At 31.9% G+C, this 22,611-nt stretch overlaps 1 protein-coding gene across 1 annotated transcript in view; it reads left to right on the top strand.

The window, feature by feature from the left end:
* The window catches only part of LOC133183226 (glycerol 3-phosphate dehydrogenase-like), a 24,726-nt gene extending 7,247 nt beyond the window's left edge, over positions 1 to 17,479 (top strand). Inside the window, exons 3-8 of the mRNA XM_061318176.1 lie at positions 2,703 to 2,856; positions 3,931 to 4,137; positions 6,982 to 7,142; positions 7,861 to 7,979; positions 12,753 to 12,960; positions 16,855 to 17,479. Of these exons, the coding sequence (XP_061174160.1) occupies positions 2,703 to 2,856; positions 3,931 to 4,137; positions 6,982 to 7,142; positions 7,861 to 7,979; positions 12,753 to 12,960; positions 16,855 to 17,104 (1,099 nt within the window). The 3' untranslated portion in view covers positions 17,105 to 17,479. The remainder of the gene's footprint in view (positions 1 to 2,702; positions 2,857 to 3,930; positions 4,138 to 6,981; positions 7,143 to 7,860; positions 7,980 to 12,752; positions 12,961 to 16,854) is intronic.
* Positions 17,480 to 22,611: the final 5,132 nt, after the last annotated feature.

The following is a 22,611-nucleotide window of genomic DNA, read 5'->3' as shown; positions in this document are numbered from 1 at the left end:
GAGAGAGAGAGAGAGAGAGAAATAAACCATCCTGCTAGAGATTAGTTAAATAATGAATTCATTTCCTCGTGAGACAAGACTTTTTTTTATATTTACACCTTTGCTTTGTACTCGTGAAAATATCAAAAACCCTGCCCAACTCGTGAAATGAATTTCACATCCAACTAAAAACATGAAATATCCTCTATTTATCAACTAAATAGAATGTCAGTTTAATTGCCAGGGTTTAAGTTACTCAATGTACTTATGGGGAAAGGATGCTTTGTCTAATAATTAGGAGCATTTCAGATGTTGATAAGACAATAATTTGATCTTGAGTAGATTATCTTGGGATGTCTCGCACTAAATAAAAATAAATCATTTTTTATTCGATTTCATATTTTCATAAAGTTGAGTCTTTTCTTTCTTTTAAAATAATCTTAATTTTATTTTTCCATTCGAACCCTGCAACAGTTATGGTCTGATTTGAATGAGAAATTTTACAAATGTACAATTTATATTGCAATTGAGAGAACAAAGAAACTAGGGGATAAGCTGAGCCTTTTGCCTGCATAACAACGGATTAAAAACATGAATTTATTTCTCACAAATTCCTCTTTTTTTTAAATTTAAGTAATGTTTATTACCAATTGTATACAAAAAATGATAATGCGTGAATACGGAAACTGCGAAATTGATTATGATTAACACAAAATGGCAACACGTACGCTCAATTTTCACCAAAACCGACATAAATTGGATGCTTTAAGTTCATTTTTTAATAGAGTGGGTCATCGCTCCATTTTTTTGAGAACAAATAATGAAATGGAAAGATGTTTTATTTTTACACTTGAAAAAATTTAGTACGAAGACCCACTCTACATAAAAAATAAGTTTACTTACTCATTGTCTTAAAAAATTCTCAGTCCAAATACGCTCGCTAAAGACGAAGAACTGTTTGCTATTTAAATGGTTTTGTATATGTGACTGCATGGTGTATAGTGGTCAGCGAGGAGCTGCTTAAACGGACGTTTATTGTTGATTGATTGATTGTATATTGTTTTACGTCCCATTCGAGAATTTTTCACTCATATAGAGACGTCACCATATACCGGTGAAGGGCTTCAAATTTTGACCTTTACGGCCATTGAGCAGTGAGGGATCTTTATCGTGCCAACGCCTGCCGTGACACGGGGCCTCGGTTTTTAAGGTCTCGTCCGAAGGACCCACGGACGTTTATTGATGAAAGTGTTCGAATCATGCTCTGATGCTTGATTTTTTTTTTTGATTTAGTTTAACTTTATAATTAAGAAGAAATGTTGCTATAGGAATGAAACATTTTCACTGCTAATGAATAATGAGCATGTTTACAGCAAATTATTTTTTAAAAAAATATTGAAATAAGTGTATTTGCGTTTTTATTTATTTTTACGAGCGCTTCGAAACCAGAAGATCACCACTATTATTATATACAATGTATACAAAGTAATAATATCTACACAATACTTGTTTTAACACTCGATATACAGATTACAGTATGAAAGTCACTACCCGTGTTAAGGTAGTCCGATCCTCAGGTTCTGAAAATCAGCTTTTAAGTAATTGAAAAAGCTCACAAAAATGTCTCTGATTTCACATAGTAACATGAATTTACCCATGGAATTTCTTCAAAGTTCATCATTATAATTAATAATATTATATAGGGAAAATTATCAAATCTCAAATATATTTTCTAATTGAAAATTGATCAACAAATATAATCTAGGATAGAAAAATATAGGTATCCAGGCATTTGGAAAAAATAGTATTTTTTTTATGCTAATACAGTATTTTAGTTCCTCTTTTTACTTCAATTGTCATGTAATACATAGTGTAAAAAGCTTGTTCTATCATTGCTAGACATCACATATCACAACTACTTTCATATCATGCTAATAAGCAGTCGTATCTAATGCTAGACTAAAGAAAATTTTATTTCTCTACAAATGAATTTATTTTTTTTCTTTTTTGCATGGGATACAAATGTCAACTTTTTACAAGACTGTTTCTAAGACTTCAAAGAGCCTTGAATCATATTAAGATGCATAAAATGAAAATTGTTGCACGAAAAGATCTCAATTTCAAGCTTCATTTTGAGACTCTTTAGATAAAATAATAAATTTAAGAGTTACCCTTCCTGGCTGAGGATCGGATATCCTTAAACATTCTGTGGCAGAAAATGAAGTTCTCGTGTTTAGCTTGACAATGTTTAGAATCTAGATATCATCATTTTGACAAGTACTGTACACACTTAAATACCCAGGTAAATTTGCACAATTGAGATATTTCCGATTTATGTACATGCATAGCCGCAATACGGACACGGACACTTGTCTATTCTACCCCCCCCCCCCCCCCAAGATTCTTCTCTTTATTTCTATACAACTATTTTTTTTTTAATTTTGTGATAAACATGTTATGGAGTTATTAAAAACCGGATAATTCAATAATTAAAAAATGAATAATTTTATAATCACAAGCTCAAATTGTAAAATATCAGATTACCAATGTAGTAGAAAATATCAAATTAACAATAACAAAAATAAAATAAATGTAACGTGTCTTTAAAATCAGATTAGTGGAAATTCTTCCTTCACCGAGACTCCTGGTACTTCAATAACTTACAAACAAAGTGCAAACTAGCTTTATATATATTTTTTCAATTGATTTTTTTTGTTTGATAGTGGGATGCTCCACACGGGGTTCGATTCCTCTGCCAATAGTTTGGAGTTTCAGTGTATAAAACACTCTTTCCCACGAATGTTTGATTTACTAAAAGGATTTGGATTGCCATACGAAAAATTTTGGGCAACCATGGTCGCTTGGACACAAGAACAGGTTTATAAAAAGAGATTTTTTCAATAGTCATTGTGTTGGTAACATTAAAAGAGGCCCATGGGCCACAACGATCACATGAGTCACTGCAACTGGTCCTGCTGTTCTTCATCAGCAGATTTTTTCCCTGTATATTCCTATGTAAAATTATGGCCCTCCCTACCCACCCCCACCAGGGGGATAAACAAACCGAATATACTATATCCGAGGATGCTTCCTTATTGATATGTCAAACATGGCTTTCTGTTCTTGAGAAGAATGTTTTTGACATTTTTCCTCTCTACATTACTATGTAAAACTTTGATCACCCTTGTTACCCCAAAAGGAAACTTAAATCTACAATGCCTGAGGATGCTTCCTTATTAACATGACTAATCAGGTCTTTGCTCTTCTCAAGAAGAAGATTTTTAAAGATTTTTCTCATGTAAAACTTCACCTATTGTGACTCCACCCTACCCCATGGGTTCATGACAAAAAAATATAATCTACACTACCTGAGCTGAGGATGCTTAGCTTCCATATAAATATGTACACTGTATAATTTATATGGCTTTGCTGTTCTTGAGAAAAAGATTTTCCATATTTTTTGACCTATTCATATTTTTATGTAAAACTTTGATCGCCCAATGTGGCCCCACCCTATACCCCTGGGGTCATGATTTGAACAAACTTGAATCCATATTATGTAACGAAACTTTCACAGTTGTTCTTCAGAAGATGTTTAGTAAAATGTCATTAAATTTTCAATAATGCTTAATTATCTCCCTTTGAAAGAGGCGTGACCCTTCAATTGAACAAACTTGTATTCCCCTCACTCAACGATATTTTGTGTCAAGTTTGGTTGTAATTGTCCCAGTGATTCTTGAAAAGAAGTCGAAAATTTGAAAAGTTTACAGACGACAAACGGACGCCGGGCATGCATCCTTCGACGAAAATTTTACTGGTACAATGTTTCATAATTCTTTTGTGTAATTGTACATCAATAAAATCCTAATACATAATTCCCATTATTCGATTAACTATTACTCTTAATTAGTTGTACGATACAGATTCAGCAAACTTACAGATGTCTTGAAGGTGTCAAAGTTACCGATCATTGCCGAGAAGTCAAGGGCAGCAGGGATATCCTCAGCTTCAGAGATCAGCCTGTCGGAACTGTACAGGAGGGAGCCTGGGCTCAGCAGACATGCCCAGGGGGCATTATGGATCCCTGAGGAAACCGTGGTAGATCCATGGCTGACGGCGATCTCCCTGGTACACGATGCTAGGAGAAAGGGGGCTGTGGTAAGATTTACAGGGTAGAGTATCAAATCATCCTCATCTGGGTTTCAGAGAAAAGGCTAGGCGAAATGTAATAACTCAACAGGTCTAATGACGTTGACATTGGCTACAACCAGCTTATGTCAGTTTAATCAAGTAAGAAGTAAGACAACATGCATTACTATGCAAAGTATCTAGTTATTATATTTTCTGGAGTGAAATGTATGGATTGGACATTATTTCAGACAACATAAGTACCTTGCTTTTTTGTCATTTTACCCTGAATTTTCAACACATCATATACGCAATAACATCAATATTACGGAAGCGTATCAGTGACACGTAATATTTTTTAAGCTGGAAATTCCAATTTTAAAGTTGGTAATTCCAACTTTAAAGTTGGCTTTTCCAACTTTAATCTTGGCTTTTCCAACTTAAGTCTTTGCTTTTTTTTAAATTTGAGCTTTTCAAACCTTTTCTTTATTTTTTCTTTTGTTTAATATTATTATCAAATTTATTAATGCAAGCTTGATACAAAACAAATTGGTGAGCAATTAAACTGTGTGAATAATTTTTGACTTTCACCTTCCCTATGACCTAACATATAAATTTCTTTGAATTAAAATGTCCTCAATATTAAGAACTAAGAATTAAATATATCAAGAGTTATTATTTTAAAAAACCATCAGTGTTTAAATTAGTACAGTTACTGAGTTCCACAAATACTTAAAGAACTATGTAACCTAGGTATTTCTGTATTTTTCTTATCAGCTAAGAAATGATGTTTTAAATAGTGTACAATAAGAAATGATAAAGCGGTAAATGTTATTGGTTATGTAATTTGCTAATGTATATTGTATAGAATAGACTACACTTATCACTTATCCTGTACAAATCTTATGTGTAAATATTTTTATGTACATATTTTTGTATATCTATGAAATGTAATGTCTCTGGTAAAACATAGAACTTTCAACCTAAAAAGCCCTTCTTGTATAATTTTATGGAGGATGCAGTAACTTCATCCAACTCTGTAAATGAGAGCATTTCAACAATACCTATGTAAGAGATCAGACATATATAAAGGATGATTGCACTTAACGCCGGTTTTGGGGTCTTTTTCGGTTGCTTCTGTTGCTTTTATATCTAAACCTTATTTCACTTTTGTATGTTTATAAAAGAATCCTGTCAATTTGGAACCAAATTTAAATCTTAAAATGATTTTAGACTGTGATACAATAAAATGATTCAATGTTTTTTGTCCTTACTGCTTTCCAAATATAGTGAATTTACACTTACCTGCCCTTGATTGAACATAAGATATGCATGAGAGGTGGAGCTAACATTGTAAGAATGGGTCTAAAATTAGACTGATAAATAACAATGACATGTTTGAAAAAAAAAACGTGATCACTCTTTCCAATCTCCCTCTCCATTCTGCATGGTACAAATACACTACTGACAAAGGTTTCAAAACGAAATAAACAATAGGAGCACATCAATGTAATTAATGCAGATTGTATATCAATGCCAGATGACTTAACGTGTTCGAACACAATGTCCTAGTTAGCACAAAACATGCTACCTTACAAGTCACGTGACGGAATTTAGTATTCACAAAGTTACCTGAGGTACGAAATCACGGGGTGAATTATAATATTCAACATGTCACAACCATTGGTTACAACACAGAGAGCGAATGTAAGAAGAAGCAGTTTTTTCTCTTTTTGACCATGAGCGCATGTTTGTCTATTAATCTCCTTTTGACACATTATTACTTATGCAAATATACAACTACTGTTAAACGGAGAACAATAGACAAACATGCGCTGACTATGTATGAAGTCAGTAAAAAAGTGGGCGTCCTCATTATCGAACGGAGATTCAAGAAATTGTGATGACCCCTGCCTTTGAAAACAGATTCGAACTTCGTAAATACACACTTTTATAAAACGTTATTACATAAAGTTGTAGATTGGATGTTGACCATTCTTGCAATGAAAAGAAAAATGCTTGTTTTGAAAGTTTACTCTGTCGCAAATTTCGCATATCCTTAAGTGCAGTCATCCTTTGTTGAGAATGAGTTTAAACTATCGAGACTCTATTAGGTGTTTCATTTATAGGATGAATCAACGCTAATTTTCATGTTACAAAGACAACTGAACAAAATCTATCAATTCTGTATATGAAAACACAATGAAAGTTATTCATTCTTTCATCATAACTATATTAAAAAATTATTTACTTCCATTGTAATTATAAAAGAGCAACAAGGGCCCAATTAACTACAAAGTATAAAACGCATGAAGCGCAAAAAAGTTTTAAAAATCAGCATTAAAGTTGGAAAAGCCAAGATAAAAGTTGGAATTACCAATTTAAAGTTGGAAAAGCCAACTTAAAAATTGGAATTACCAATTTTAAAGTTGGAATTTTCAACTTTTAAAGAATATTACATGGCACTAATACGCTTCCCTACAGTATAGAAAGTAACACGCCAAGTCACGGCTGATGCTAGTTTTAATGATCCATGATTAAATAATCATTTCAAGCAACTCCTTCGTATGGAGTTTCAAAAAAAAAAAAAAAAAAAAAAAAAAAAAAAAAACCAAGCACAACGTTCTTGAAAATCATTCTCTTAATAACCTCAAAAGTAAGTACTCATGTTCAATGTATGATGATTTTTGTGCAAGGCATAAGGTATAATCTTTATTTTTTTTACGCTTTTAGCACACACTATCATACCAACGAACAAAATAACCGATTGGCAAAGTGAATCCACCTTCCATACATGTAAAACAAGAGGATAAAAATGTTTTAATCTTTTATAAATTACAGGTTATCATCAGTATCAGTATCTTTTATTCGAAGGTCAAAACTGACACTGTGGTACAAAACACGTGTAAAGCCGATCATAACCAATATGTGCACGTGATGACATCACGTGGTCAGTTTACAGGACGTGTCGTCATTAACTGTGGTGGTCTCTATGGTGATATCGTGGACAAACTGGCAGGGCTGCAACACTTCAGGTATAAAGCAATAAAGTTTCTTGGAGGTCTGTTTATCACATCATAAGTTGTAAAATCTTAAGAAACCAATGAAATGAAAGAGATCTTATCGTACAAAGTTAACATCATCTGTGTCGCCCCAAGCTGTCAAACGCTTTACAATTTACACATGTAGTCTGGTTAACAACTCGCTATTTCACAATTAGACATGCACAATACTTGTTTATATAGGATTTTTAATAATGTAAAAATTATAAAATTTTCTGATCGCGGAGAAGATAAGACAACAATTTTGCATTTAGTACTGTTTTAATTAAATTTAATTTTAATTGTTCAAAAGTGAAAAAGGTAGAACAAACTCGCAATTTTTTTTAAAATTTTCTCCCCTTAAATAAATTATGAGAGGTTTTGTTTGTACATATAACATTATGTATATTATTTGTACCGGTGTACACATATAAAAAGTTAAAATATTTCGACTATAAAAACTCTTTTCTTCTGAATGATTCTGCTCCGTTTGATTTTCAACTTATTAAAGTCAAACACTTATTAGAATCAAAAATGGTCATTTATTAGCAAAATGACGATCAATTTTTTTCATATACACAGCATAATTATGCACAATGTGGAAAAATAATATCAAAACATATGCTAAATACTTATAGTTAAAATTGTGTCCCTGAAAATCAAAGGTGAGGGTTTAATTTCATAACATTGTTAAGATTTTTTTTTCCTTCAGTATAGTCCCAAAGAAAGGGCAATATGCAGTCTATCCAAAGACCGTAAAACACCTGATCAATTCAAGTATTCTACCAATTCCAACAGACAAAGGGAAAGGTGAAATTATTTTTAAAACAGGTATATATGTGTATATACAATCACATCTATATTATAAATATCAATGTTAACATGCAGCTAAACTCTTGCTGTTTAATGGCAAAAAATTAGCGGGGATGATAGAATGTGCTGATGACTAAAGCAACTAAATACATGCATATAATATTTAATGTAGAATCTAAGACAAAGTATTTATACCCCACGCAACAAGTTGCGTGAGGTATAATGTTTTTGACCCGTCCGTCAGTCAGTCAGTCAGTCAGTCAGTGTGTCAGTCAGTCAGTCAGTCAGTCCGTCAGTCCTGTTTTTTTGTCAGCGCAACTCCTCATAAACCGCTGCACAGAATTTCGTCAAACTTTGCAGATATTTAGGACACAATGTGTAGATGTGCATATTACCAGGAAATTCCGATTCCTTTATTTTTTCTCGGAATTTCGGCACTTTTCAACTTAGATTTTTGGCCATATCTTGAATATGGAGATGAACAGTTTGTCAGCGCAACTCCTATTAAACCGCTGCATAGAATTTGGTCAAACTTTGCAGATATTTAGCACACAATGTATAGATGTGCATATTACCAGGAAATTCCGATTCCTTTATATTTTCTTGGAATTTCGGCACTTTTCAACTTAGATTTTTGGCCATATCTTGAATATAGAGATGAACAGTTTGTCAGCACAACTCCTATTAAACCGCTGCACAGAATTTGGTCAAACTTTGCAGATATTTAGGACACAATGTGTAGATGTGCATATTACCAGGAAATTCCGATTCCATTATTTTTCTGGGAATTTCAGCACTTTTCAACTTAGATTTTTGGCCATATCTTGAATATAGAGATGAACAGATTGTCAGCGCAACTCCTCTTAAACCGCTGCACAGAATTTGGTCAAACTTTGCAGATATTTAGTACACAGTGTGTAGATGTGCATATTACCAGGAAATTCCGATTCCGTATTTTTCTGGGAATTTCGGCACTTTTCAACTTAGGTTTTTGGCCATATCTTGAATATAGAGGTGAACAGTTTGTCAGCACAACTCCTATTAAACCGCTGCATAGAATTTGGTCAAACTTTGCAGATATTTAGCACACAATGTATAGATGTGCATATTACCAGGAAATTCCGATTCCTTTATATTTTCTGGGAATTTCGGCACTTTTCAACTTAGATTTTTGGCCATATCTTGAATATAAAGATGAACAGTTTGTCTGAGCAACTCCTCTTAAACCGCTGCACAGAATTTGGTCAATCTCTGCAGATATTTAGTACACAGTGTGTAGATGTGCATATTACCAGGAAATTCTGATTCCTTTATTTTTTCTGGGAATTTCGGCACTTTTCAACTTAGGTTTTTGGCCATATCTTGAATATAGAGATGAACAGTTTGTCAGCACAACTCCTCTTAAACCGCTGCACAGAATTTGGACAAACTTTGCAGATATTTAGTACACAGTGTGTAGATGTGCATATTACCAGGAAATTCCGATTCCATTATTTTTGCCTTAAGAGTTTTGCCTTTTATTGAAGAAACTTTCCAGCTAGGTAATAAGAAACTCCACTGGAATCAGCTTTTTATAATGAAATTCTATGTGAAATATTTTATGACCTTAAAAGACCCCTATTGATTTTGAGATCAAAATATTAATGGTTTAACACAAACACACACTCACACACACACCATCTTCGATAGTTCTCCCCCCCCCTTCAAATTGGTGTGCTTTGCCTTAAATAATTTCATAAGTACAGTATATAAACAGATTCATATGACTACATCATAATTTTGTTTCCATCAATTATTTAAATGTGTAAACTGTCATGTGTTGGACATGGACTTACACTCATTAACAAATCGAAATCACTGAGGAATTTAAATAACAGTTTGTCAGCATAATTCCGGCACTGAATTTCCTGAAACTTTGTAGGTATTTCAGAATAATGTATAGATTTGTATATTACCAAGAAATTTTGATTCCATTATTTATCTAGAAACTTCAGCCCAGTTAAATTTGTAACATACAAAGATTTGAATGTCCTTATATGCAAGAAGTTTTGATGTGATGATTTTTTGCAAGTAATGCCCCTTTTTTGAATTATACTGTGTATTTAAAATGCACTGTGCCATTCATTACGTGTTGCATTGTCGAGTTTTGGGGAAGCGTGGGGTATGTGAGCTTGCTCACTTTTTCTTTTTACTAAAGAATTTTATTTTTAGCAGTATGTATCAGGCTTTCTGAATGAGCAAAAGGAAAACATTTAAGATAAATTCTGGAAAATTTAAACAAATATATACGTATTTCCTTAAATGTTACAGTCATAAACCACAAATCACTAAAATTTACAAAAAATGAAACTTATCAGAACCTCTAGTTGTTGCATCGTATAAAGACTGCTCCGTGTCTGCAGAACTAATAAAGGTTTAATTCTGAAAAGGGACCTACTGACAACTGATTACCAACTAAAAAAGGAATTACAGTGTTGTAATGGTGGTTTTTTTGTAGACCAAACATCTCTATATCATTGTATTAGACACGTAGTACATGTATGTGAGGTGATTCCAAACATAACCTTTTATCATTGTTAAATCAGGATTTTTCAGTTTGGATTAGTTTCGTTTTTTTTTTTTTTTTTTTTTTTTTGGGGGGGGGGGGGGGTTCAAAGTTTTTCAGTTGAAAATATTTTTTTCTCACTGCCCCTTTCAAAAACCATACTATTGCCTGTGTATTATGATAGGCTTTCTTCTTTATTTCTCTTCTCTCACTGTGTCTCTGTTCCCAGACTCCTGACCATTTGTGTGAAAATGTATGTTGTTTTTTGTGTGTGTATACATGTATATGTTGGTTTTGTGTGAATATATGTTGGTTTTGTATGTATATATGTTGGTTTTGTGTGTATATATGTTGGTTTTTTGCGTATATATGTTGGTTTTGTGTGTATATGAAATATATGGAGATAACGAACAGTATTCATGCTCAAAAGTCCATTGAACAATACAAATTTTGGAGCAGAGCAAACACGGACCTCTAAAACATCAGAGGTGGGATCAAGTGCCATGGAGGAATGAGCATCCCCTGCCGACCGGTCACACCCGCCGTGTGCTCCTTGTCATGATCGAGAAATAACGGAACAATCCGTCGACAATTCAGAGTGTAAATAGTGGCCTACCAATTAGTCTGAAAAACGTCAGTCAGCATTTTACTTAATGATAAATTGTTTTGCTGACAAGGTAATTGTATCGACCATACAATTTACGAAATGAAGACTTTAAACGAGACTGCTGATATTCTTGTTTCATCAACTTGTTTGCCAATAACTTACCTCGTTTTAGAAATTGTCCATACGTAGAGCATGCTCTTGCGTATCGAATCAACCGAGAGATATAAACCCCGTATGCAGATGATGAAGGTATATTGCTGCATTAGTAAGGGAAGTTGACGATTGAAAAGTTAAAGTCATCACGTTTATCATAAAGCTTGGTTGTTAGATTACCATTAACGTCTTTTTCTGGTAAAATATCCAAATATGAAACAGATGTGTCAGACTTAGTGGTATCTTTTACTTCAAGCTCAACGGGATTGGTTTTGTGTGTATATATGTTGGTTTCGTGTGTATACTGTAGATTCCTTATTTTCGCGAGTATTTATTATCGCAAAATGGCTCTTTAACGTCAAATCGCGAGAACAATAATTCGCGAGTGGGCGGTTGATCAAGAGATTTTACATGGATTTCATCACCATAAAAATAAAAGCGAGTAAATTTATTCCGCGAGTGGTGCTTCTCGCGTAATTACGCGATAATTCATTCCTCGCGTATATTTAGGAATCTACACTTTGTGTTGGTATAACCTTCCTTTTCTTTTTGCTTCGGTTTTTGTTGTTGGTAATTTTTTTTTGTTTTTGTTTATCTTTATAGATGTTTTCTCATAATTGTAATAGTTATGTCAAGGACTTTCAGTATCAATTTATTTGGAATGCCTTTCACAACTTTTCAAATACTTAATTTTACTTACATGACTGCAATCATTGCTCATTTTCAATGAATTTTACAACTGATACGTGGTGCTGGCCTTATTCCGAAAATGGAATCTAGTTTATTCTTGCTTAAAGATCCTTTCTCTCTTTCACATTTTATATTCAATTTACTTATGCTTGTATATCCACATCAATTTAATTAAAAGAGTTTCATATACGTAGTTTGTCATTATCGATATATAGCTGCAGAATTTCGGGTCTGCTTTATCTGTCCGAATTTTCTCAAGCATAGAGCTACAGTTCTGCAGCTATATCAATATAGTATTTTCCTTATACGCAATTCCTTTCTATGCTTCCTAGCCAAATGAGGCGTGCACTTGTTGTTTCCTTTTCGTTCCGTCCAGTTTTACATTGACCTCTTCAGAGTAGTAAACATGTATCTCCAATTCTCCGAATTGTAACGCCCTAGATCACTACATATTGGTAAATTTATGTACGTTTAATTGGCAAAGATATTATTTAATACTGTATCAGAATATATACTTTTACTAAAATTCTGAATATATTTATATCGTTCTGCTAGGTGTAAATTTGCATACAGAATTAAAATTTGCATTTAAGTTAATGCATTTATATGACAAGATTTACTCACGCAACTTATAAATATTTGTATGTTCAAAATACTTGGCAAATCTTGCCGTATGAACGGAGTAAAAAATGAATCACAATGTAACTTTCTGTTAAAAAGATATGTAAAAATATAGAACAATGAGAAAACGTCAGATTCTTATTCTATTTTTATCAATTGCATTTTAATTGGTCAGTTTATGGTAATGTCATTATCGGGCCGACATTTGAGGAGGCAATCAGCAAAAGGCGCCCGGAGAGTGATTCGAACACGATTCAGCGCCTAATCCGTTATGGAGAATCTTGTGTGAAGGGATTAGGAGGGTGTCCCATAGTTAACACTTACACTGGTGTTCGACCTGCCACAGAAATAAAGGACTACTACATCGATTCTTACCCAGAAAGGTAAAAGATTTTTTTTTTTTTTTTAAAAATCCTGTGTATTACTTATTATAACTAATTAAAATGTATATATCTCTTGGAATCCCATTTCAGTTCGTAAAAATACAAATGCAAGTATTCATAAATATAACTACATAATGTTGTTCTTATTTTGTTGCAGTTAATGTTTCCAGATTTTGTTTTTACTTTTTTTATTGCATTCAGCATTTCAAATGTAAGAAATGGGTGAATTAAAAAAAAAAAAAAATGACCAAACGCATATTTATCAACCCACACTAAAAATACAGGCAATGAAAATAGATTTCTATGCCTCAGAATATGTCTTTAGATAGTGTCTAATTGTCAGGAGTGCAAAACCTTTTTGTGACATTTTGAAATTTCGATATTTTTTGGAGATCTATTAAATAAATAATAATGCTTTATGTTGAAAATAAAGACTTTTCTGATAATATTCAAAGTATTGAGCTTTAAATGTGGACTGTAGTAACTTTTGTTTAATCAAGGGGTGGTCATGGCTGATGTTTAACAAATGTTATACACATGTACCATGTCAGGAGTGCAACAGAAAAAAATGTAGTGTTGCCAAAAAAACATCAATTGTAAAGTTCTGAAAGAAAATTAAGACAAAAAAGAATTTTGGAAGTGTAAAACAATAACTGATATGCATTTTAAAACTTAAAAATGTTATATAAATCACAAGCAGCATTAATGAGAGTCAAGTATATGTGCATATCCAATAATGTCAGGAGTGCAACATTTGATGTTTTGCTCCCAAGCATGAAAAAACTATTATCTTTATATGATTTTCTGATTTTTATTTTGGAAAATGAAGACACAAAGAACATTTTTACCAATTACAGATTTATCAATTACAGGATCTGTCTGTGCTTCAGATCTATATTTCTATGAAGTGCAACACATTTTTTTAAAGATTCAATTTGTGTGACGAAAACACATCTATTCATGCTTAGAAGTATTCATTAATTAATAATGATCTTTTTGTATAATTTAATACTAAATTATTGACAGTTTTATTATTAAAATCCTTCCTTTTTCAATTTTATCAATTCAGATGTGTTTTTATTATTAGTGATTTTTTAAATGAATGTTAAAAATAAACACACTAAAAAATTGTCATAAAATTCAAGTAATTCCTCCTCAACTTCACTGAAACAACAGAACAAGTTCTTACGTAATTTTCACTTCACAATTCTACTAAAAAGGCCCCAATGCTTTTGGTCAGGAGTGCAACAAATATGTTAGAATTATAAATCATCCAATAAGAATAAAAATAAAGAAAAATAATGAGTAGAATTTTTCTGGTGGGTTACTGTGTTTGTCCTCTAAAGGAAAATATGCTATAAAATATATTTTATCTTCTAAATATACGTTTAAGCTACTTTTTTGGCATAAATAGGGAATAATTCCAGATAAAATGCGAATTTTTAATACTTTCATCTGTTTTAACTATGAAGTATTGGACTATAAATATTGCACAATTTCATTACCACTTGATGTTGCCAACACTCTATGAATTTTTGTGTTCTATGGTTTTAATTTTAAATTTTACTGCAGTCAGGAGTGCAACAAAACTGCTTTATAATTACCAATGCTTTTCAACTATCTTTACTAAAAAATAGGTTGAAAAAAATGTTTGATGTTTGATGATATTTGATGTTCAAAACACTATGTCTATCAACAAATTACAGAAATTTTACAGTCAGTTCAGGGAATAGTTTTCATCACTTCACATATATTTTTAGATACAATATATATATATATATATATTACACTTTGCAAATAATCATGTTTTAAGGTCTCTAAAATACGAAAAACCTGCCGTAAAAGATGAAAAATATCAAAACGACAAATTGATTTAGAAAGTAAGAATGGGTTATTGTGTGTTATAACAATGTTAAATAAAATACATATCAGATGTCAGGAGTGCAACACAATAATGTAACATAGGGTCACTTCAAAATCTAGTATTTTTTGTAAGAGAACTCGCATATAGGAATTCTTTTTTGGCTTAGATTAAAAGAATTGACTTGAACGGACAAAAAAGTGAATTTTGGGGAATTTTATTGCGTCATATTTTTTTTTTCATATTAAAACTTTTCAAACCAGAATTAAAAAAAAAATTATATAAAATAACTATCAAAAAGCCAATTTTTTTGTCATATATACAAGAGAAAATACGCAGTCAAGGTCTAGATTTAATCATTTATACCCCTTTTACTATTTTGAAGCATAAAAAACTATAATTTTTTGTGATTATGTATTTTAGAAAATCTTTTAAGGTGTAATGATATTTTCTTTTTTCAAAAGAAACTTTACCAATGAAAATTCTGAAACTTTTGAATCCAATTGTCTATTCTATTGCCACTTCAGGATTTTAAACCAGAATGCATGTGCAATATGATGATATAAGTAAAAAATATGTTATAAGTAGTTGAATTTTTCCAAAATATTTCAGTTTGGTGGTCTTTTTTTTTCATTCACCCAAATGCAAAATTATGTAGAAAAGATTTGTACCTGCAATTCATTCATAAATATACCGAGGTGACCCTTATTATTCAGGTTATTATAATAATTCCTAATTATTCTGTACTTTGTGGCATCAGACACTTGGTTGATTGTAATTAATAAAATATATCACTTTATTCATTAATTTCCGTCTATTCATCGTTCGTGAAAATTTCAAGATTTAATTGATAAGCCCAGAGGTCGTCTTTGATGTACCGGTACATTCTATTTGATTTTGAAATGTTGGTTTCGATCTTTATTTCTTTTGTTTATCAAAAGATATCAGAATTACTAACCATTAATTTTAGATAATTCTTTATGTCTGTTGAATAATGTTTCCAAAATAATGGATTTTGAAAATAAGAATAAAAATCAGATGACATTTGTGTATATATTTTCTATAACACATATTGATTACAAGTTAAATCGATGCAAAGCATCAAATCGGCCAGAAAAAATATATTTAGCATTTTGAAGTATTTCTACAGGAAAAAGTCCAGAGAAGAAAAAAGTAGAAAATGTATATGGTACATTTTTATTGCAAATTTTTACACTTACCTTACTTTTCTGTGCAATTTTTAAACTTTCATTTTCAGTGATCAATTGTTAAATATTTGTCAAAATAAATAAGTTCATGGAAATGAAAATCGGACTGAGATTAAGGAAAGGAATATATGTTCTTCAAATTATTTGATTCATAGACTTATGCAACAAATGTCTAAAATTATTAATTATGAATGTCTGAATGATGACAAAAAAGGCATACAAACTTAACGTACTGATACCCTGGATCTTTGTCACGTGATAATATGTGTCACAATAAATGTGAAGTGCAGAACAAAAAACATTGTGTCATTCGTATGGTGTTTCAAAACATTTTTTTTTTTTTTTTTTTTTTTTTACAATTTATAATTATTTAAGGCACTTTAATTCTTATCCGGAAACTTAGTACGTTGAATTTTTATCATACGCATGCCCATGTTGAGGAGCAGTTCATGTACATGTAACAACTTTTAAAAAAATCATAAATTAATAAATATCTGATTGAAAATGAAAAACAAATAAAGCTCACTTAAAAACCATTTAAACCACATATCAAGCAAAGTTTTGAAACTTTTATTCTCAACTTTAATGTATGTTATCAATAAGGAATTATTCCATCAAAGCAATGAAATAATAACATCTCATTTCCCTATGACAACCACAAACAGATCGGCCGCTCCTGCGGCCGATTAAAAGTGGACTTATTCAATTGCTTCACATGAACCTGTTTCTATAAAATATGCATATATTATCAGGAAAATTTCCTTTTCTGCTGACTTAGCTGTGGCAGCCGAGATATTAATTCTTAATTAAAATGACCTGTTTCAGTGGCTGGATAACGGTGGGAGGGATTCGGTCCACTGGATTATCGGGAAGTCTTGGGATTGCCGACAAAGTCAGAAAGCTTGTTCTTTGTCAGCACAATTTAGAGCCATCTCGTGCTAAAGGGATCGAATTAAACAAAATGGCCATCAAGTTCTTACCGCCAGGTCACGCAATGATTGATGACGTCATATATACAGTGACACATCCTATTACTCTATGTGGAATGGATACACCAATGGAATCACATCTGTGATTACGAAAGATTTAATTTTCGACTAGAATGTTTTTTTAAATGATAGAGAAATTAAAAATGGAGGAAAAAAGCAAGAAAGAAGAAAAGATAAAAGGTGCTCAAGAAGATAATGATAGCAAGTGATCCTCTATTTTTGCTATCAACAACGACAGGATGAAAATTATAATACAAAAACAAGGCAATAAAAAAAGAAAAGAAAGTAATTATCAATTACATTCTCTGTAAATACCGTGTTCTCCATTCAGGAGTAAGAGCCAGGATGTTTTGTTTTGCATGGTCATTGGTTAGCAGTAAGCGACATAGCCCATCACTCAGTTTTTCCATGCAAGAAAAAGTTTCAGAATGGGTAAAATACACGTATATATACATGTATATATAATCTTTTTAAAATTGATACTGCACTCTTTAAGTATTTACAATAAATTGTGTAAATAGCATGATTCGAGATGCCTCTTTGTCATTTCCATAGCAACTTCTTCGCTGCTTTAGTTTGTTGTTGCCATTCACGTTGAATTTTAGCCATAATCTTTTAAAAGCTTTCTGAAATTATAGTTTAGTTTTTTTAAAATCACAAGAGAACACGTAACGTTGGCAAGAAAATAAAGCTTGGGTGTCTTGATAATATAATTAAATGTAAAAAGGGCATGGAAACAGATTTGAAATTTATAATCTTCAAATTTTCGGTAGAATTTCATGACTTACATATTGCAAGAGAGTTTCAAACCGATATATTATGAAAATTTGCTTAGAAACTTACTTTATCTGCACTATGAATTTCTGGCGTGTTTGATTGTCATATATCCTTGCACTTTCCTGGACTAATTTTTTGCTGTACTGGTCAGAGACCAGAAGAGCTTAAATGCGATAGTAAGGTGTCCGTGGTCCGCCCGTCTGTCTGTCTGTTAACAATTTTTCAAAATACTACTCCTCCTACAGTTTTGGTCTGATTTCAATATAACTTGGCACACAAGTAGACTACACTAAAATACATAATTTAGAGCATCGGTTTTTGATTTTGATGAACGGTGTTGCCATGGGTACTAAAAATAGAAATTTCTGTGAAATTCTTCAAAACGCTACTCATCCTACAGTTTTGATCTGATTTCAATATAACATGGGACACAATTAGATACATAATTCAGTGCATCGGTTTTTGATTTAGATTGTTACTAAAATAGATATTCCAAGAAATTCCATAAAAGCGAAAATCCCCCTACAGGTTTGGTCTGATTTCAATGTAACTTGGCACACAAGTACACTACTTTTAAATACATAATTTAGTGCATCAGTTTTTGATTTGATGTAACGGTGTTGCCATGGGTACTAAAAATAGAAACATTGTGAAATACTTTGAAAACGCTACCCTACCTACAGTTTTGGTCTGATTTCAATATTACTAGGCAGGCAAGTAGACTACAGTTAGATACATAATATAATTTAGTGCATCGGTTTTTGATTTTTTTTAGCAGTGTTGCCATGGTTACCAAAAATAGAAATTTCTGTGAAATACTTTCAAAATGCTACTTCTCCTATAGTTTTAGTTTAATTTCAGTATAACTTGGCTCACAGGTAAACTACACTTAGATGCATAATTCTTTTTATCATTTTTTTGTGAGTGTTGTTGCCAAGGTTACTAAAGTTAGAAATATTTGTTAAACGCTTCTCCTCCTACAGTTTTTTTCTGATTTGAATATAATTTGGACACAAGATTTCAAACTCAGAGCAATAATTCTGTGTATCGTTTTTTGATTTGGTATAATGGTGTTGGCATGGTTACTAAACATAGAAATTTCTGTGAAATACTTCAAAAATGCTTCTCCTCCAACAGTTTTTGTCTGATTACAATATAATTTCGCACACAAGTAGACTACATAGAGATACATAATTTAAATTATTTTAGTGTTTTGATGAACGGTTTTGCCCTGGTTTCTTAAACAGAAAATTTCGTGAAATTCTTTCAAAAGGTTACTCCTCCAACAATTTTAATCTGATTGCAATAAATCTTGCCCCAAAGCAACTTAACCAGGGACCATTATTCTATTTAATGCTGTTGCATAGTTTCAAGTGCAAGTGCTACTTTTCCTTTGTTATAAATAAAAACCTGTAGAGCTACAGTTTCATCAGAGACTTCTGGTTTTCCTAAGTCTTCAAGGAAAGTGGGAAATTTGTGGTGCGTTAATAAAAGATATTAAAACTATAACCAAGTAAGGTCAGAAATGAAATGCAAGAAAGCAAAACCAACACACCAGTGTTGTCAGTTTGTGGTCAATGATGTGAACAATGGCAGCAAATCGATTACACCCGGTAAAACGTAAACATTAACAACAAGCATTCTGAGAGTATTGCATTAGCAATACTGGTCCCCTACCGGCAAGTGTAATCTGGTTCCGTTTCCGTTAAGAATTGAAAATGCCATAATTCCGTCAAAAATTAATGAAGCGGGACGAAATGCAAACTTGATCTTTAACTACTCAAGGTAAAGCCACATACCAAAAATCAGCTCAATATCTACAAGCGTTTAGAAGAAAATTGCGGAAAACCCGTAAAAATTGAAAAGGCCGTAATTCCATCAAAATTCAGTGAAGCGGAACGAAATGCAAACTTGATCTGTAACTCATCAAGATACACTCACATACCAAAAATCAGCTCAATATCTGCAAGCGTTTAGGAAAAAAGTGCGGTAAACCAAGTGGGACAGACTGACAGACAGACAGAGGGACAGACAGACAGACAGACGGACAGACGGACGGACAGACTCAGAGAAAACCTATAGTCCCCTCCGGTTTCACCGGTAGGGGACTAATAATAGAGCTCAGTGGTGTTTGATGAAAGGCTATGAGGAGAGCCGTTGTCATCGAATCATGAAAATGAAGCTATTTTCCAAATTAAAAAAGGAAATTCAAAATTGTAAACAAAACCGCAACGCAAGTGTGCCCATGTCCCTTTAATTACTTTTAAACAGTTACGGAGGGATTCTTGCAATATTTATTGTATTTAAAAATATATAATATAATTCCACAGATTCAAAACGACAATATCACTAAGTGATAGTATCAAATAGACTTAATTTGATCGTTTTATTTTAGGAGCAAGGACAGGTCAAGGCCTATCATTAAGAATAAAAAAAAATTGCTGCCAATCATGTGATGCTTACATGTATTTCTATTTTAAAAGATCAAATGTTTTTCTTTTTCATTAAAAGATGAGGATTTATTATTTGATACTACCAAACTGAGATAAATATTTGAACTAAATAGATAATGGCTAACCCGAATTTCCTTTATTTTTATTTTTTTCTTTAAATGTTAAGGAATATTAGTTATTTTTATAAGTTTTGTATATTTTAAATTTTCTTATTTTTACATACAGTGAAAAAGTCATGTAAAGATTCAAAATCAAAAAGTTTTGACCGTTTAATAAGAAAGAAAAAACATTTTCCCGACTTTTTGCTCAATTTTTTTGTTAGATTGGAAGTTATCAAAGGCTAACAAGATTTTTCTTTGTTTGGAAAATCATATTCATTTAATAAATTTAAAACTTTTGCCCAATTTATTAAATTCAGTTACTTAAAAAATTCTTTAAGCCTTTGAATGTTTAAAAATACCAAATAAATTCATTGTTCTGTAGTAATTTTGAAAAGCAGAAAAAGAGATATCTTCATACTCTGTAGTTCCTGTTAGATTTAAAAGCCTGCTTCCTTCCATTTCTATTTACAAGTGTACAATTTTGAGAAGGAAAGAAAATATCTTTGAAATCCTTAACATCTAGATATAAAGAATTTAAGCAAACAAATATTGTTGAATAATACACACAGGTTTATATCAATATGCATATTGAAGACAATCTGAACAAGTACAAACAAACAACAGAACTAAATAAAGAAAGAAAATTTATTTAACAAATTAAAACAAAAAGAAGACGAATATGTATGAGAATATACATGCATGTAGAAATACTGAGGTATAAAGTAAGAAAAATATATTTAACATTTATTATTATTAGCATAATAAGAATTAATTAAACGAGTAGTTTTAAACATTGCCTTGATTAATTTAATGTGTGTAACGATTGCTTTCTTTCCACTTCGCTTAAGGAGGGATTCTTCTCATATTTCTTGTAAATTAAAATTAATGTAATTTTCATAGATTCGAGAAGACATTATTTCTAAGTGATGATACCAATTAGTTTAAATTTGACCATTTTATTTTAGAAGCAAGGTTAAATCAAGGTCATTTTCTTTTTCCTTGACATTAAGAATAAAAGATTACTGTTGCCAATCATATAATGCCTACCTCTATTTCAAAAGATCAAATGGTTTTCTTTTTTGCATAAAAAGATTTTACCACATAGGGTCAATCAGATGATACTACCAAATTCACACAAATAATTTAACTAAAATAGATATTGGCTTATCCGAATCTCCTCTTTTTTTCTTAATTTCTTTGGATATATTAGTTATTTTTATATGCTTCGAATATTTAAATTTTCCTTATTTTCACATATATGGTAAAGTAGTCATATAAAGATACAAATTGATACAAAAGTTTTGACCGTTTACTTAGATAGAAGATACACTTTTACAGATTTTTTGCTCAAATCTGTACTTGGATTGGATGCTTTTAAAAGCTAATAAAATTGTACTTTGTCTGAAAAATCATATATATTTGAAAACTTCAGTCCATTATTATTAATTTTACTTACATTTGAAAATTTCTTTGAATCTTTGATTGTTTGAAAAATTTAACTAAATTCATTGTTCTACAGTAATTTTGAGAAGCAGAAAAGGAGATATTTTCATACGCCGCCGTTCCGCCAAAAATATGGTCCCTGATCTATTTCAAACTCAGTTTACCATTTCTATCTAATGCTGTACAATTATGATGAGGAAAGAAAATTGTGATATTTTTAAACCCTTACATCTAAATTATAAAACATATTAGCAAATATACTTTGAATATTCCTTGTAGTCAGAAACCAGATAAGAATCCCTCCTCAAGGATAAATAAGACAAACTTTTTTCCAGAAATCGGCAATATGAAATATGAAGATACCGGATAGTAGTTTCTCGAAAAGTCCAGTGAAACAATAAAAATTGTGAGCAGAGCGAACACTGACCTCTGAAAACATCAGAGATGGGATCAGGTGCCATGGAAAAGTTGATCTTGAATTATGTTTACCAGAGTTAAAAGTTAAATTCTTCTCCCAGCCCTTAAGCTCATGAGGACGGCGCTTATGTCCGGTTTCTGTGATGCTAATTTAAGCGGATGAGAGTCATTGTCTCCCCCTGAATAGGACACTAATCCCTGACAAGTTATCCCCCAGTGTAAACCGGTGCCCGTTACACCTGGTTGTACTGAGACAATGCAGGTAAAGTGCTTTGCCTAAGGACTACACACAACATCAAGGACCCAAAGCAGGTCTTGAACCAGCGACCTATGGGTGACTGGCCAAACACATATAACCATTGAGCCATGTCCTCCACTGTTTGAGTGAGTGTAGTTAGTGTG

The sequence above is a fragment of the Saccostrea echinata genome, unplaced genomic scaffold (assembly GCF_033153115.1).
Source record: "Saccostrea echinata isolate AGI-Se365-2 ecotype Australia unplaced genomic scaffold, CSIRO_AGI_Sech_v1 ptg000009l, whole genome shotgun sequence".
Lineage (NCBI taxonomy): Eukaryota > Metazoa > Mollusca > Bivalvia > Ostreida > Ostreidae > Saccostrea > Saccostrea echinata.
The sequence above is the reverse complement of the archived record's forward strand: the minus strand, read 5'-3'. Positions and strand labels throughout refer to the sequence as shown.